General features: G+C 38.8%; 1 protein-coding gene across 1 annotated transcript in view; it reads right to left on the bottom strand.

Annotated features, from left to right (window-relative positions):
- Nucleotides 1-228: 228 nt before the first annotated feature.
- LHFPL3 (LHFPL tetraspan subfamily member 3) overlaps nt 229-15233 on the bottom strand; it is a 299313-nt gene continuing 284308 nt past the window's right edge. Inside the window, exon 2 of the mRNA XM_055590207.1 lies at nt 229-629. Coding sequence (XP_055446182.1) covers nt 430-629 — 200 coding nt within the window. The 3' untranslated portion in view covers nt 229-429. The remainder of the gene's footprint in view (nt 630-15233) is intronic.

The raw sequence follows: 15233 nt of genomic DNA, 5'->3' as shown, positions 1-15233 counted from the left end.
TGATTTTGAAAGACTTAACCAAATACAGGTTGGATAGCCATTTAGAAAACTAATATACATGCTTATCACTGTCACTGGAATTAGAGGAACTGACCATTTTATTTACTTGCTTTGATAGGAGAAAACTTTTCATTTCTTTTTATTCCATTACTAAGAAGGAATTCTTTGTAGAGTTGGATTATTAGAAAGGATAGGCACATAAAAGGATTGCCCTTATGAAACAAAGTGAAAGCTATTATTCTGACTGAGACCTGTCAAAGGTTTAAGAACTTTATTAGATGTGTAGACTTTTTCTTACAGGTTAAAAGAAAGGATAGTTTCTGAATTTACATCGCCAAAACCCAGGTTATTTGAGTATTTAGTTATCAATACCTTGTATAAACAGCTGAAAATAACAGAACTGTGTTTAATGAGAGACATTTCAGAACCTTAAAGGATGAAGGAGGTGGCTGGTAAATCCCAGTAAAAAACAACTGTTTCCCCCCAGTAAAGTCCATTTAATTCTGATGGTCCTTTGTGACTCTTTTGAAATAATTCATCAGCTCCCTGGAGACTGACAATCCTGATAGCTTCATCTGGCAGGGGAACAGTCTTGAAACCACTTCTGCATGGCCCAGCAGCTTCAGCAGCTGAATAATTGAGTGGAAAAATCCATTATTGAAGGAATTTGATCTTCCTGCTATTTGCTTTTCCAAGAAGTTGAAAAAAAAAAACAAACTATCATTGTGACGGACACATTTTTTCCTGTTATCCTGGAGGAGCTTATTTCAGAGCTTCTGTCAATCCAGGTAGATTAAAATTATACACTTATGCGTTTTAAGTCATAAAAACCTTAAAATTAAATCATCAGAACTTATACAGATTTCAAAAAAATTAACTGTTATATTTTAGTATGCATTTAAAAATCTATGGGGTGTAAGCTGATCAACATAGTACATGTTAATGAATACTTGCTGAAGGGATGAATAAACCAATTTAGCGTCCAAGCCCCATTTGAGAAGCTTATCTTAGAAATTCAGAATTTTGTCCAAATGCAGAAATTTCTATGGGTCTGAATATAAGAAATTGTATTCAACAAATCTTCAGCATCTATGTACAAGGCACTGCGGGGCCATAAGGGAAAGATAGTAAGTGCTGTGTAATATAGAGGTGCCATTGTAGACCCAGCAAGTATTGTGGAAGGGTGGGAGTGTGTTAATTCCAACTTGTGGTCATCAGAGAAGATTGTGTAAATCCTGACCCTGGCCTGGCAGTTTCTACAAGTTATAATTTATTTAAAGCTTGGTTTTGTGAAAAATGCTCTTCAAATAGGCTCCAGAATTTTCTTTCTGCTCCAACACAGACCATGAATAACAGAACTGAGTATAATGACTATTGTCAAAGGAATCATACCCCAGTATATGCATCACAGTTTTTTACAAGGCAAGAATGGAGTAATTTGAATAATTTCCTTAAAGGTCATCACCTCCTTTACTACCCCCTCCAGTTCCCCAATTTTTTAGATTATGGTTTAAAGTCTATTTTTCACTTTTATACAAACATAAACTTTTATACAAACATTCACTGTAAGTCCTAGACTGATGTATTTCAGTGATAGGTTTGTATGAAACACTTCTACTGACATCATTTTGAAGGCACCACTGATTCTGTGTCCTTGATGTTTAATTATGGGGAACTTCACCACTCAGCCCTCCTCTGTAATAAAAACTGAATGGAATCATAGTTGCCAGTCACCTTACATGTAAAACTTACAGGACACCAGGGACAGACATGTCAAGCAAGGACTCAAGAGCCCAACTGCTTTCTGGAATCTTCTAGTTCCTACCCACGCCACTTGCTGCTTGTCTCCTGTATATTAAGTTCCATTCAGAAGGCAATGAAAGAAAAGAATCCGGATCTTTAACAAAGGCAAACTGCTTACAGAAAAATAAGCCTCCAATGTAAATGGTTTTCAGTTTTTTAAAAATGGACACTTTGACAGTTGACTATCACATGAGTCAGGGGCTCTCTGTGTATAGGTTCCCACCCTTGCTAAAGATGGAATGAGTTTTTCTATGGGTTTGGGGAGCTGTGGAGCCAAGGGCAGGGCAGCCACGATTTCAGGTCATGTGGCCCAGAGCCAGCTGTAGGCTCTGGCATAGAGAATGGTTTGTGACGACCAGGCTTGCCTGGTGCTCTTGGCATTCCGGCCCTAGCTGGGAGTTGAGTAGTCTGAGTTCATGCTTGGTGCTTCTGTGGGATGAGAAAAAGCATTGCCAGTGCCAGCTGTAGGAAAAAAAAATGCCCAAGACCTGACTCTAGCTCTCCACATGGCTGCCTGCTTTTTCCGAAGTTCAGGCCTTGGTCTGATTCCTCCTCAGAGAGGACTTCTTGACCACTCTATCCAGCAGCCACTCTCCCAAAGTCTATCTCCTTATCCTGTTTAATTTCATTCAGAGAACTTGTCACTGTCTGGAATATATGCTTCATGAGTGCTGGAGCCATGTGGATTTTGTTTACTGATGCTATTTCAGCACCTAGAACACACTTGGCACATGTAAATACTCAATAACTTTTTGTAGAAAGGATAAAATTAAGTTGGATTTTTTTTCTTTTTATAATAATAGGCTTTTTAGCCTATTACAAGAGTTAAGAGATAAGTTTAGTCACTAATAGGGAAGGGAAGAATCTTAAACTATCCTGTTTCCTGAATGCCCCTCTCTTCACCCCCTTCCTCTACCAACAGATTCTGATATATCTTTCAGGTGACCAAATCCTTTATGAAAAAATCTCCGTAGTGTAAGAAGAGATATTATCAGCGACCATGTGCTCTGCTTATAAATGGATTGGAAATGGGAAAAATACTGCAAACCTCTGGCTTAATGGAAAGAACATCAGAAATGAATTTCAGCACTGCATCTGCTACCAGTAAATGGAGACTTGGGTAATTAATTGGTTTGTTCTTCCATCAGATATGGATAATAGTACCTACTTCATAGACCATTATGATTTAGATAAGACATTATATATGAATGCACTCAGCACAGTGTCTGACACAAAGTAGCAGCTTTATACCTCTTAGCTAGATATGAATATGCATGACTTTGGGCAGCTATAGCCCTTCCATGTACTTCAGTGTCCTTATCTGTAAAAGAGTACTAACTCCAACTCATGGGGAAACTGTGAAGAATGAATGAAATAACAGTACACCCTCTTATGAACGTTCAAGCATGAGGCTCTATTTCTGGTTTTGTCATGAGCTGACTACATCAGTCTTTGGTGTCTTTAAATCTTTATCAGTAAAAAGAGGATTTTATCTGCATTATCTGCTTCTTCACTTTGAGGATAAAATAAAATAAAGGTTTGGAAAATGCTAAAAGTAAAGAGTATTATGAAACATGAGTTTTTTGTCATCACCCCCATCAACATCAAAATGATGCTTTCAATGGCTCTGATAACAACTCAGATAAACAGTAAAGGTCCTATTAGAACCTGCATGATAATAATCTTTCAGTCATAAATCAACTTGGTGACTTGGATAGTATATAGGATGAAAGTTCCATATACTTCTGAGGGTTTGTATTCTCCACAAAACAGAGCTCACTATTTAAATAAATATTTGTTGAATGGAAAGAATGGGGGCTTAATTCTCAAAAGTAATCAGCTCAGAAAGTATTCAAAAGTGAAGTAATGTTATGGTGAGAAAATCTCCTAAACAATTCTTTTACTATGAATTCAGATACCTTACTTTTCCCTCACTTCCCAACGTTATGGGTGGGTCAGTGGGCCAGGAGTTACAGTTACAAGGGTTAAACACAAAATAAAAGAGTGGCGAGGAAGGCTGGGTGCATTACCCTACACAGTCATCAGGCCAAGGGCAAAGAGGCTTGAGTCCTTTCTTGTGGCTCCTGGTATAGGATGGGGAGTCTACTAGCCTGGCTGGGGCCAGAGCCTGAGGATCGATGCCATGGTGCTCCCTGGGGCTGCAGTTGCAGGACAAGGGAAACTCTGGGTGGTGTCTAGTTTAAGAGGTATAGGGCTTTTACAAAACTAAGCTAGAGTAGCTCAGGACTGCCTGTGTAACCAGACTATGGTTATCATGGGGCTTCACATGAGTCATTGTTGATGTTTGGCACTTAGTTGCTTGGGTAAAAAAGAGACTGGGTCCCTGGCCTTTTCCCACCACTGCTACAAGGAAAAGAAGCCTGGTGTAGGTCCTCTGTGATGTTTCCGTAACACCTAGTACACATCTACAACACAGACCTTCTTCAGCATATTCAAGTATTAAATTTTTGATGTTTCTGTCATTAGACAGTGATAGGTACTTAGCTAATCCTTACATCCCCAATGCTGGACAAAGTCTCTGGCATAGAAAAGGTTCTATACTGGTTAAATGAATGAGGGAGAGAACAGATAAAACGTGTGACAGGTTCTTTCACTCTCAAACCCCAATGCTGCTCTCACTTTAAAGAGAGGACAAAGGATTCATCAGTCAATTAAGGAACATCTAACATCGTTACTCTGTCCTACTACTTCTACCCCATTAGAACCAGTCCAAGAATTTCAGTTACACTTATAAGAAAAAGTTTATTTCCAAAATAGTACTTGAAAGCCACATTTAACTGAAATGATAATAAAAGGAAAGTAACTATAAAACCCTTCTGCGAACTATTAGTGGTAATTATGGTGATTCTATGTACATAGGTTTAAAAATCACACAAACTAGTAGAAATCTATAGGAATTACTCTCATGTATTATGTCACTAACTCTCAACTTGTGATCATTCAGATCGGAGCAAGAGCAAAGTTTTCTCTTTTAAAAATAAAAAGTAGACACAGTTGGGAGAATATTTACCTGTTAAAAAAAAGTCTTCAAGGCCTTTAGAAGCATTCACATACATGCAAAAGGGGCAATCACAATGCTAGCAGAAGCCAGTATGGTCAATATACAAAGCAATTTTATATACGGACTGAAAGAGGACAAATTCTAGTCAGAATTTCGGCAAAGATAATGCCAGTTCCTTTAAAATTAAGTCTATTTCAAGCTTTAACTAATTACTATTGTATTCCCTCTGAATTAATGCAAGTAAGTAACCACATTTTATTTTCTTCCACATATGTCAGTAGAGGCAGACTCTACTTGTCTATTTATATGTATAGTGAAGTAAAGTAGACTTGAATAATCTAATGAGAATAATAAGCATTTAATTTCTTCTGGTATGACTATTATTGCAAGCCTGCAATCTACCTTTAATCAAGGGAGATCAATTTAAAGATGCATCTGCAAGTCTTAACTAAAGTGCTTAATGATTCAGTTGTATTGAAGCTTGAAATATAAAGAGTGGAAACTTCATTTTGTAGTTAATTCTAAAGGCAGCTTTAATGAATATTCACAAAAAGAATGACTGAGTTGAATTAAGCAGTGTGCACAAGACATACAAAATGAACAATTATGCAAAAACAAGTTTAAATGGTAAGAAATACCTTAACATGCTTTGTATACAAATTAATAAAAGAATGTTACTTCTATCAAGCAAAGTATTATTGGCTGTGTCACCTCATATATCCATTTATCATGCCATAGCTTTGTGACTTACACCCTGCATGAATTTATCTGGCAGGCAGATGACTATACTTGCTTTTAATGAGGGAAGAACAGAAGTGATAGTATTTGTGAATTCTTTAGTTCAACCAACATTGTTATTCAGTACTCAGATATGGGTTAGACATTGGCATTGATCCTGGGGATAAAACAGAAGAATAAGATAAGGTCACTGATTCCCTCAGTGAGCTTATAGTCACTTGGGGAGGATGGACATTCAAAAAGATAATGATTTAGAGCTCATTAGTCACTGCAATAAAGAGTGCAAAGGTCTAGCCATTTATCTTCTGGCAGTGAATGCTGGCCAAGTCTAAGAGTGTAAATCTTAGATTGTATTATTAGGTATTTGAATGCAGCTTCCATCTATAACAGTAGATCCTAAGATCACCAAGGCAGGTATGAAGTTCAGTGAAGAGCTTTGTGTCATGAGCTATGTTTTGTCATTAATGTGCCTTTAATCTACCTTGATACAAACAGATCTGAATAAAGTGATTTTTATTTCCTAATCTTTGATAACACTCTAAAAGATACAGGATTGCTATTGTTCTCTCTTTTTCACATTGGACAAAGAAACCTGGAAAGTGCTCACTTAGACTAGTAGCTACTCACCAATCATATTGAGATTAAAACCACAAATGGAGGAAACTACACTTGATGAAGATGCTGTTCCTTCTGAGTAGGATCTATGTGATCTGTCTCAACTGATCAATTCTACATATTTAAGTATGTCATGGGCTCACCGTGGAACTGGAGTTCACAGTGAAGGTCTTTATTGACACCTCTTGACTAAACACATGCTCATGAGCCCTGAGAAGGTCCTAGGCAGGGAGACTGGATCCTATGTGATGAAAATTAAAGGAGCAATTAGAAGTTCGGGCACTGTCATCACAGCTAGATAGAGGGCTCTTGCCTGCAGCAACAGGGAAGCCCAGGGAAGGCTTGCTCCAAACCATTTTCAGAAGAATCAGGTAAACAACTGTCCTCATATCTGCCATTATTTTCATACATGCCAGCAAAGGATGTTTGAAACAGATTCCACAAGAGGAAGGGGTATTTTGTGGGAGTATTCCACTAAAAAACTATTAAAAAAAAAAGCCAGTTTCTATCAAAGCAGTTCATATCACCCAGCATTTAGCAATCTTGATTGTTTAAAAAATAGAGAGTCATATGATGTACCTTAGGATTCTCTGCTACTTATTACAACATTACTCATTGGAGATATTGTAATCATAATATTATAAATGGAACTTAATTACAAAATAAAGTTTTCATTTTTCACTCTTGATACTTCGCTGTTCCTACTTCCGTCCTAACCAGATGCTATTAAGTGTAAAAAAAACCAAATGATTCCCATTAACACAAAGCTTATAGTCTGGTGGAGAAAATGGGCTTCCCCATCTGAATTACAGAAAACAATTCAAAATTTTAATAGTGCTCAGTGTTTTAACTTTATTTATTTTTAATTGAAGTATAATTGCTTTACACAATTGTGTTGGTTTCTACCAAACATCAACATGAATCAGTCATAGGTTTACCCATGTCCCCTCCCATCTGAACATCCCTCCCACCTCCCTCCACATCCACCCCTTTAGGTTGTTACTGAGCCCCAGTTTGAGGTTCCTGAGTCATACAGGAAATTCCTATTGGCTATCTATTTTACAGATGGTGAGGTATGTTTCCATGTTACTCTCTCCATACCTCCCACCGTCTCCTTCCTTCCCACCCCAGGCAAGTCCATAAGTCTGTTCTCAATGTTTGTGTCTCCACTGTTGCTCTGCAAATAGGTTCATCAGTGCCATCTTTCTAGATTCCATATATATGTGTTAATATACAATATCCGTTGTTCTCTTTCTGACTGATTTCACTCTGTATAATAGGCTCTAGGTTCATCCAACTCATTGGGACTGACTCAAATAATTCCTTTTTATGGCTGAGTAATATTCCATTGTGTATATGCACCACAGCTTATTTATCCATTCATCTGTCAATGGACATCTAGGTTGCTTCTATGTCCTAGCTATTGTAAATAGTGCTCAGTGTTTTTAAGAAGAGTTGTGGAGGGCTAAGAGAGCACCCATCAGGAATCCTAAATTTGGTCAAGAGGGCTGAGAGACGTTTCCCCTGATGTTTAGGTAGAGACCTGGAGAATGACTAGGTAGAAGTGGGGTTGTTGGGGAGGCACAGAAAACAGCCCATGGAACAGTGCCTGTCACATAGTAGGCTCTTAATAAATGATTGCTTAATTAATAATGCAACAGCATGGGCTCTTTAGCCTTTTGCCAAAGCTGACAAGGGTACCATGATATCTTCAAGTCTATGATTATAAGTTTTCACTGCTGGAAGCTATGCTGTGAGGTCTACAGCAGCTTCAAAGACAAGTTTCTATTTATTATGAGGTATGCCATGGAAGTCCTGCAGGAATTGTTTCACACTGCTAAGAGTCAATTTCCGAGAAATTCATGCCCTTAGAGCAACTTGACCCTGAGAAGTTGTCAAGAGATTTTTGAAGCTGTTCCCCACAGACTGAGAGCATACAAGGAGAAACTATACCATTGAGTGTGAATTTAGTCATATGTACTGCAGATTACAACAGTCTAAACCTGTGGCAATGGCAACCCACTCCAGTACTCTTGCCTGGAGAATCCCATGGACGCAGGAGCCTGGTAGGGTGCAGTCCGTGGGGTCGCTAAGAGTCGGACACGACTGAGCGACTTCACTTTCACTTTTCACTTTAATGCATTGGAAAAGGCAATGGCAACCCACTCCAGTACTCTTGCCTGGAGAATCCCATGGACGCAGGAGCCTGGTGGGCTGCCGTCTATGGGGTTGCACAGAGTTGGACACAACTGAAGTGACTTAGCAGCAGCAGCAGCAAACCTGTGGCAAATGATCCATACCCAGTGTGTCCAAAATATGATTCCCTTCACTCCATGTGCAGCACACCTTTCACTATAGTTTAATTTACCAAACCAAGTAGGAAAGATTTGTCAGGAAATCAAAGGTACCCTCTTACTCAAGTACACTCTCTGTACTGGCTTGTTATCCTATTATAACAAGGCTCAAAATAGAAAAAAGATGATTATAAAATAATATTTCTTTGGGCTTAATGACTCCTCTTACCCTCACACCACATTTTATGATTTTCATCTTTCTCTAATACTAAGTGAGCCAGTGGCTTATGTAATCAAGTCTTCACTCTGATTTTTGCTTGAGTGGGTGGTTTTTCTAGCTACTAAAACAATAATTAATATGTTAACCTAAAACTCCATTATGGGCATCTGAAGCTTTTTAATCCTTGAGAGATGGAGTGGTACATAGAACTTTTTGCAAATTCATATATAGCAACCTTGTGAAAAGCAGAGTCATCTTTTAAACTATTTAAACTGGTGTACGAGGCTCTGGCTTGCTAGTAGAGCATTAAGAGTCCCCTTACTCAACTCTCCTACCCTTCCAATGGCAAGTCTCTCTCATTTTTAAAAAATTGAGGTAGAGTTGGTTTACAATGTTGGGCTAGTTTCAGTTATATAGCAAAATGATTCACTGATACATATGTATCTATTCTTTTTCAGATTATATTCCCTTGTAGGTTGTTACAAAATACTGAATACAGTTTCTTGTGCTATACAGCAGGTCATTGTTGGTTATCTATATCTTATATAGAGTAGTCTGTATATGTTAGGGCTTCCCAGGTGGTGCGATGGTAAAGGATCCACCTGCCAATGCAGGAGATCAAGAGACCTGGGTTCAATCTTTGGGTTGGGAAGATCCCATGGAGAAGGGAATGGCAACCCACTCCAGCATTCTTGCCTGGAAAATCCGTGGACAGAAGAGCCTGGTGGGCTACAGTCCGTGGGGTTGCCAAAGAGTTGGGCATGACTGAGTGACTGAGTACGCATGCAGTGCGTATATGCTACTGGCAACTCTCAAAATGGAACTGGTCGCTGTGGTTATTCCCAGTTCATCTTCTCACTTTTCAGTTGGTGCACAAAATGATGTTGCAACAAATGAAACTGACTTTGTGAAGGTAGAGGGAAAGCTCAGGTGTGGCTACATGAGAAGGAATGAGATTACGACACTTCATGGACCATGTCTGGCTCCAGAGAGAACATCTGGGGATGGCCCCAGTGAACATCTTCTGAGCAGGGACCACAAGCTATTTTGTCTTGTCATCTCCAGGGCCCATTGTAGGGCCTGGTACACAAGCACTCACTGAATGAATGAATATTATGTTTGTTGAGCTGGGTGGTGGAGAAGCAATAGGAAGTTAGGCAGCCTTAGAACTCCCAGGTGAAGGCAAGAAAACTGGCAAGCAGCAAGGCTTCTGCAGTCATGGTGGGTGTTGTGACTTGCTCTCTATGTCACTCAGATGACTTTCACAGTACGAATGCTGAATGTTTAATTTCTGGTAAAAATAAAATATCTTTAAACATTATTGCTTATATTTAAGTCCTCTTTTCTATCACCAGAGTTGTCTTCATTTTATAACTGATTGCATTACTCCTCCTGCTTAATACCTTCAGGACTGTCAAATGCCTACCAGATAAAGTCCACACCTTGACAGAGCTTAAGACAGCTTTCATAATTTGAAACTTACCTACTTCTCCAATTTGTCATCGCCTTAGAGACTTGACTCTGCATAAACTCAGCTACTTGTAATTTCCACAACTGGGCCATTTCATGGGGCCCTAGGCTGCTGTTTATCTGTCTCCTTTGCCTTCCTCCCTTTGCTGAGCAATTGAACATCCACTTATCTTATAAGACTCAACTCTGAACAAGTCTCTGACTCTACCTTTCAGGATGGCCTTGTACACCCTTCTTCAGTGGCATGCATAAGATGTCACTGAATTTGTTAGTTAACATAGATATCTCTGAATTTTAGACAGAGGCCTAAAGGCCTCCTGTCTGGGGCCACTTTCATATTCATTTCTGTATCTCAAGTGTATATCATATGGTAAATGCTCAAGCAGACTAAATGAATAAATAACCCAATGAGCATTTCTCTCTGTGTTATTTTTGGCATCAAAATAGGAATAATTTGTTTCTTTTTTTCCGCACACAAACTAACCTCCAAGTTTTATGTCTCTGATATGGAAAAGAATCTCTCAACAAGATACATTCGAAAAGAAAGGTCTTTTTCAACATTTTACATACTGCCAGAAGTGCCTACCAACTTTTCCAGTAGTTTTCCAGTTGATTCATCTGGGGCTTACAGATTGGGTTACTGTGCTCTGCTAGAAGACCTTTTTTATAAAACACCCCTATATTGCCTGGCATATAACATAGGAGACTTATAAAGTGAAAGGAAAAGGAAAGAGAAGTCGCTCAGTCATGTCCGACTCTTTGAGACCCTATGGATTGTAGCCTACCAGGCTCCTCTGTCCATGGGATTTTCCAGGCAAGAGTACTGGAGTGGGTTGCCATTTCCTTCTCCAGTGAATCTTCCTGACCCAGGGATCGAACCTGGGTCTCCCTCACTGCAGGCAGACTCTTTACCCTCTAAGTCACCAGGAAAGTTCTGTTTACCAAATCAATCACTTTTTAAAAAGTTACTACACTCATCTGTTGCGACTGCCTTCCATAAAAATGAAGTGAGTAGATAATGCTAATTCTAAAATATTTAAGATGTTTTCACTCCTTGGAAATTTTAATAGAATATTTATTTATTTAATAGAATATTTAAATTGAATTTTCTTAAAAAGTATACAACTTTTAAGAAAGGGAATCTGGGGACTTTCCTGGTGGTCCAGTCGCTAAGACTCTGAGCTCCCAATGCAAGGGGCCCAGTTTCAATCCCTGCTCAGGGAACTAGATCCCATATGTTGTAACTAAGACCCAGCACAGCCAAATAAATAAATATTGAAAAAAGAAAGGGAATCTGGGACAGGGGAGATGAAAAAAACATAATTTAAGTCATTTCAAATTCCTACTTTGTAATACTTTGTACAATCAATTATTTTTTGAGCAGGAAGGATAATTTATGTTGTGTTATCTCTTCTCTTTAAAATACAGAAGAAAAGATGTGGGCACAGATAACATCAGGGAAAAAAAACTAGTGGGGGGGGCAAGTGGTATATGAATTATAAAAGTTGCTTTTGGCTCTCTAAAAGATGGAAGAAGTATATGTGAGAAGAAAGAATACTTGCTCTCCTCTAACTTGCTTTCCCCACGATCCTCAACTCCTCCTTTCTCTTTCTCCATTAGAACTAATTCTTAAGGCTTCTCTAGGTTCAAATTCGAACACACCTTCTTTTATTTCCCCCTTCCAAATGAACATAAATGAGTTTTATTTTCATGCTTCACCTTCCCCATAATTTATACATGTTCTGATATCCTAATTCAGATTTTCATTCTATTCATTTTTCACATTAATTCTCAACTGACTGACCCTCTTCATCTGTAATTATTACCATGAAGGTTTTGAATATCATTAAACTCTTCTCAATGGCTGTGTTAACTTTAAGGTAATTTGATTAATTCAGCAAGTCATTGGTAGATGCAAAACTAACACCTCACTGAATTTGTGCATTATCAGTATTTTGCAGTAACTAGGTATGAAAGATAAATTAAATCCTTAGGGACCAGATTTTTAAAAGGCTGGTTGTTTCCCTGCAAGACTTTAAGTAATTCTGCTAAGCTTTAAAAAGTAGATTCTAAATTGTTTTCCCCAGAATTACAAACAGAACAATCTTCTGAATTCCCCTGCAGTCTTGGTTTAATAACTTTTCATTTCTGTGCAGTGTGTATATTTCCAGGGCTCGATCAAAGGTTCTTAACTTGGGAAAACACAATGACTTGGAGGCAGCAAAACTTATCAACTGATAAATTGTAGAACAATGTAACCTGCCAAGGTCCTCCTCATGCAAAGGCTTCTGCTTTCTTCATCCCTTCAGTTCAGTTCAGTTCAGTTGTTCAGTTGTGTCCAACTCCTTGCGACCCCATGAATCACGGCACGCCAGGCCTCCCTGTCCATCACCAATTCCTGGAGTTCAAACTCATGTCCATCGAGTCAGTGATGCCATCCAGCCATCTCATCCTCTGTTGTCCCCTTTCCCTCCTGCCCCCAATCCCTCCCAGCATCAGAGTCTTTTCCAACGGGTCAACTCTTTGCATGAGGTGGCCAAAGTACTGGAGTTTCAGCTTTAACATCACTTCATCCCTTATCCCAGTACAAAGCCAGGTTATTATGCATGTGTGTATGTGTGTGTGTCCGGGACAAAGCCAAGTTACTGTGTGTGTGTGTGTATGTTTCCCTAGTACCACTTCCTACATGAGCTGCATTATGTTCAAATACAGTAGCTTTGGATTAAATGATAAGGCAAGTGATGTAGAGTGCTGAAAAGCCCCATGCAGATCTTGACAAAAGTAAGGCCTGTTCATGGTGTGTGTGTGTGTATGTGTGTGTGTGTGTGTGTGTGTGTGTTAGTTGCTCAGTCATGTCCGAGTTTTGTGGCCCCATGGACTGTAGCTCGCCAGGCTCCTCTGTCCATGGAATTCTCCAGGCAAAAATACTGGAATGGGTTGCCGTGCCCTTCTCCAGGGGATCTTCCTGACCCAGGGATTGAACCTAGGTTTCCTGCACTGCAGGCAGATTCTTTACCATCTGAGCCACCTCACGGTAAATGTCAACATCTTCTTTTAGAGGAACAAATAGCTAAAATGTTTTTGTGGGTAGAATGGGAGTCACCAGGTACTACAAGAATCCGTGACAAGCCCATGGTACAGAAGAGACAGAAGGCAGATAATAAAATGAGGAAAGGAAGTGCAGGTAGCAGATGATACAGGATTGTTAGTAGCAGAGAAGGGAGAGTATATGAGAAATGAAAAAGTGCTAATCATGGCAGACACACATGAGGCTCAGGAGCCACTGAGGGATGACAGTGAGATGTAATTGCTGCTCTTTATGTATGTGCATAAGGCTTTAGTGTAAAAATAAAACATAAAACCAAAATAAAATCCAAAATATGTTATCTACATTGGTAAGCCTACTCAACATTTCCTAGTTGATTTAGGTTCATCAAATTCATTGAGTTACTTTGGTGACTTCTGTTTATTCTGTGGACCAGTATGACCAGTGAGTTTTTTCTTCTAAGTACCTACTTAAATGATAATTTTAGTTAAATGCTAGGAAGCAGAATAAAATCATGTTAAAACTTTATTAATAAAGATTTAGTACATTATTTTCTATTTACCTGCTTGACTAAAGGGGTAAAAAGGAATGTGTGCAATATTTTGGTTTGGACAAGTCTATCTTGGCAGTACTTTAAAATATCACCTATCCAGATACTCTGTAAAATGGTTCTAGAAGTGCCAGACCAGCTACTGAATGATTTTCAGTTTTTTATCTGGTTTTATTAAAAATAATATACAATAAATGAAAAAAAACCCTTACCAAAATAATGTGATTCATAATATTACAGGCCCCAAACAGACATATAATCTCAATAGATATAAAGAAGCATTTGACAAAATTCAACAAATGGGAAAGATTAGATATCTCTTCAAGAAAATTAGAGATACCAAGGGAACATTTCATATAAAGATGGGTACAATAAAGGGCAAAACTGGTAAGAACCTAACAGAAGCAGAAGATATTAAGAAGAGGTGGCAACAATACACAGAAGAACTATACAAAAAAAGATCTCCATGACCCAGATAACCATGATGGTGTGATCACTTTCCTAGAGCCAGACATCTTGGAGTGCAAAGTCAAGTGGGCCTTAGGAAGCATCACTACAAACAAAGCTAGTAGAGGTGATTAAATTCCAGCTGAGCTATTTCAAATCCTAAAAGACGATTTTCTGAAAGTGCTGCACTCAATATGCCAGCAAATTTGGAAAACTCAGCAGTGACCACAGGACTGGAAAAGGTCAGTTTTCATTCCAATCCCAAAGAAAGGCAATGCCAAAGAATGTTCAAACTACTGAACAATTGTACTCATTTTACATGTTAGCAAAGTAATGCTCAAAAGTCTCCAAGCTAGACTTCAACAGTATATGAACCATGAACTTCCAGATGTTCAAGCTGGATTTAGAAAAGGCAGAGGAACCAGAGATCAAATTGCCAACATCTGCTGGATCATCAAAAAAACAAGAGAATTCCAGAGAAACATATACTTCTGCTTCATTGACTCTGCTAAAGCCCTTGACTGTGTGGATCACAGCAAACTGTGGTAAATTCTGAGAGATGGGAATACTAGACTACCTTACCCACCTCCTCAGAAATCTGTATGCAGGACAAGAAGCAACAGAGAGAACAGGACATGGAACAATGGACTGGTTCTAAATTGGGAAAGAAGTACATCAAGGCTATATATTGTCACCCTATTTAACTTACATGTAGAGCACATCATGCAAAACGCTGGGCTGGATGAAGTACAAGCTGGAATCAAGATTGATGGGAGAAAGTATCAATAACCTCAGATATGCACATGACATCACCCTTACGGCAAGACAACAAAGGAACTAAAGAGCCTCTTGAGGAAGGTGAAAGAGGAGAGTAAAAAAGCTGGCTTAAAACTCAACATTCAAAACACTATAATCATGGCATCTGGTCCCATCACTTCATGGCAAATAGATGGGGAAACAATGGAAACAGTGACAGACTTTTTATTTTCTTGGGCTCCAAAATCACTGCAGATGGTGACTGCAGCCAT

Source organism: Bubalus kerabau, chromosome 8 (genome assembly GCF_029407905.1).
Source record: "Bubalus kerabau isolate K-KA32 ecotype Philippines breed swamp buffalo chromosome 8, PCC_UOA_SB_1v2, whole genome shotgun sequence".
Taxonomy (NCBI): domain Eukaryota; kingdom Metazoa; phylum Chordata; class Mammalia; order Artiodactyla; family Bovidae; genus Bubalus; species Bubalus kerabau.
The sequence above is the reverse complement of the archived record's forward strand: the minus strand, read 5'-3'. Positions and strand labels throughout refer to the sequence as shown.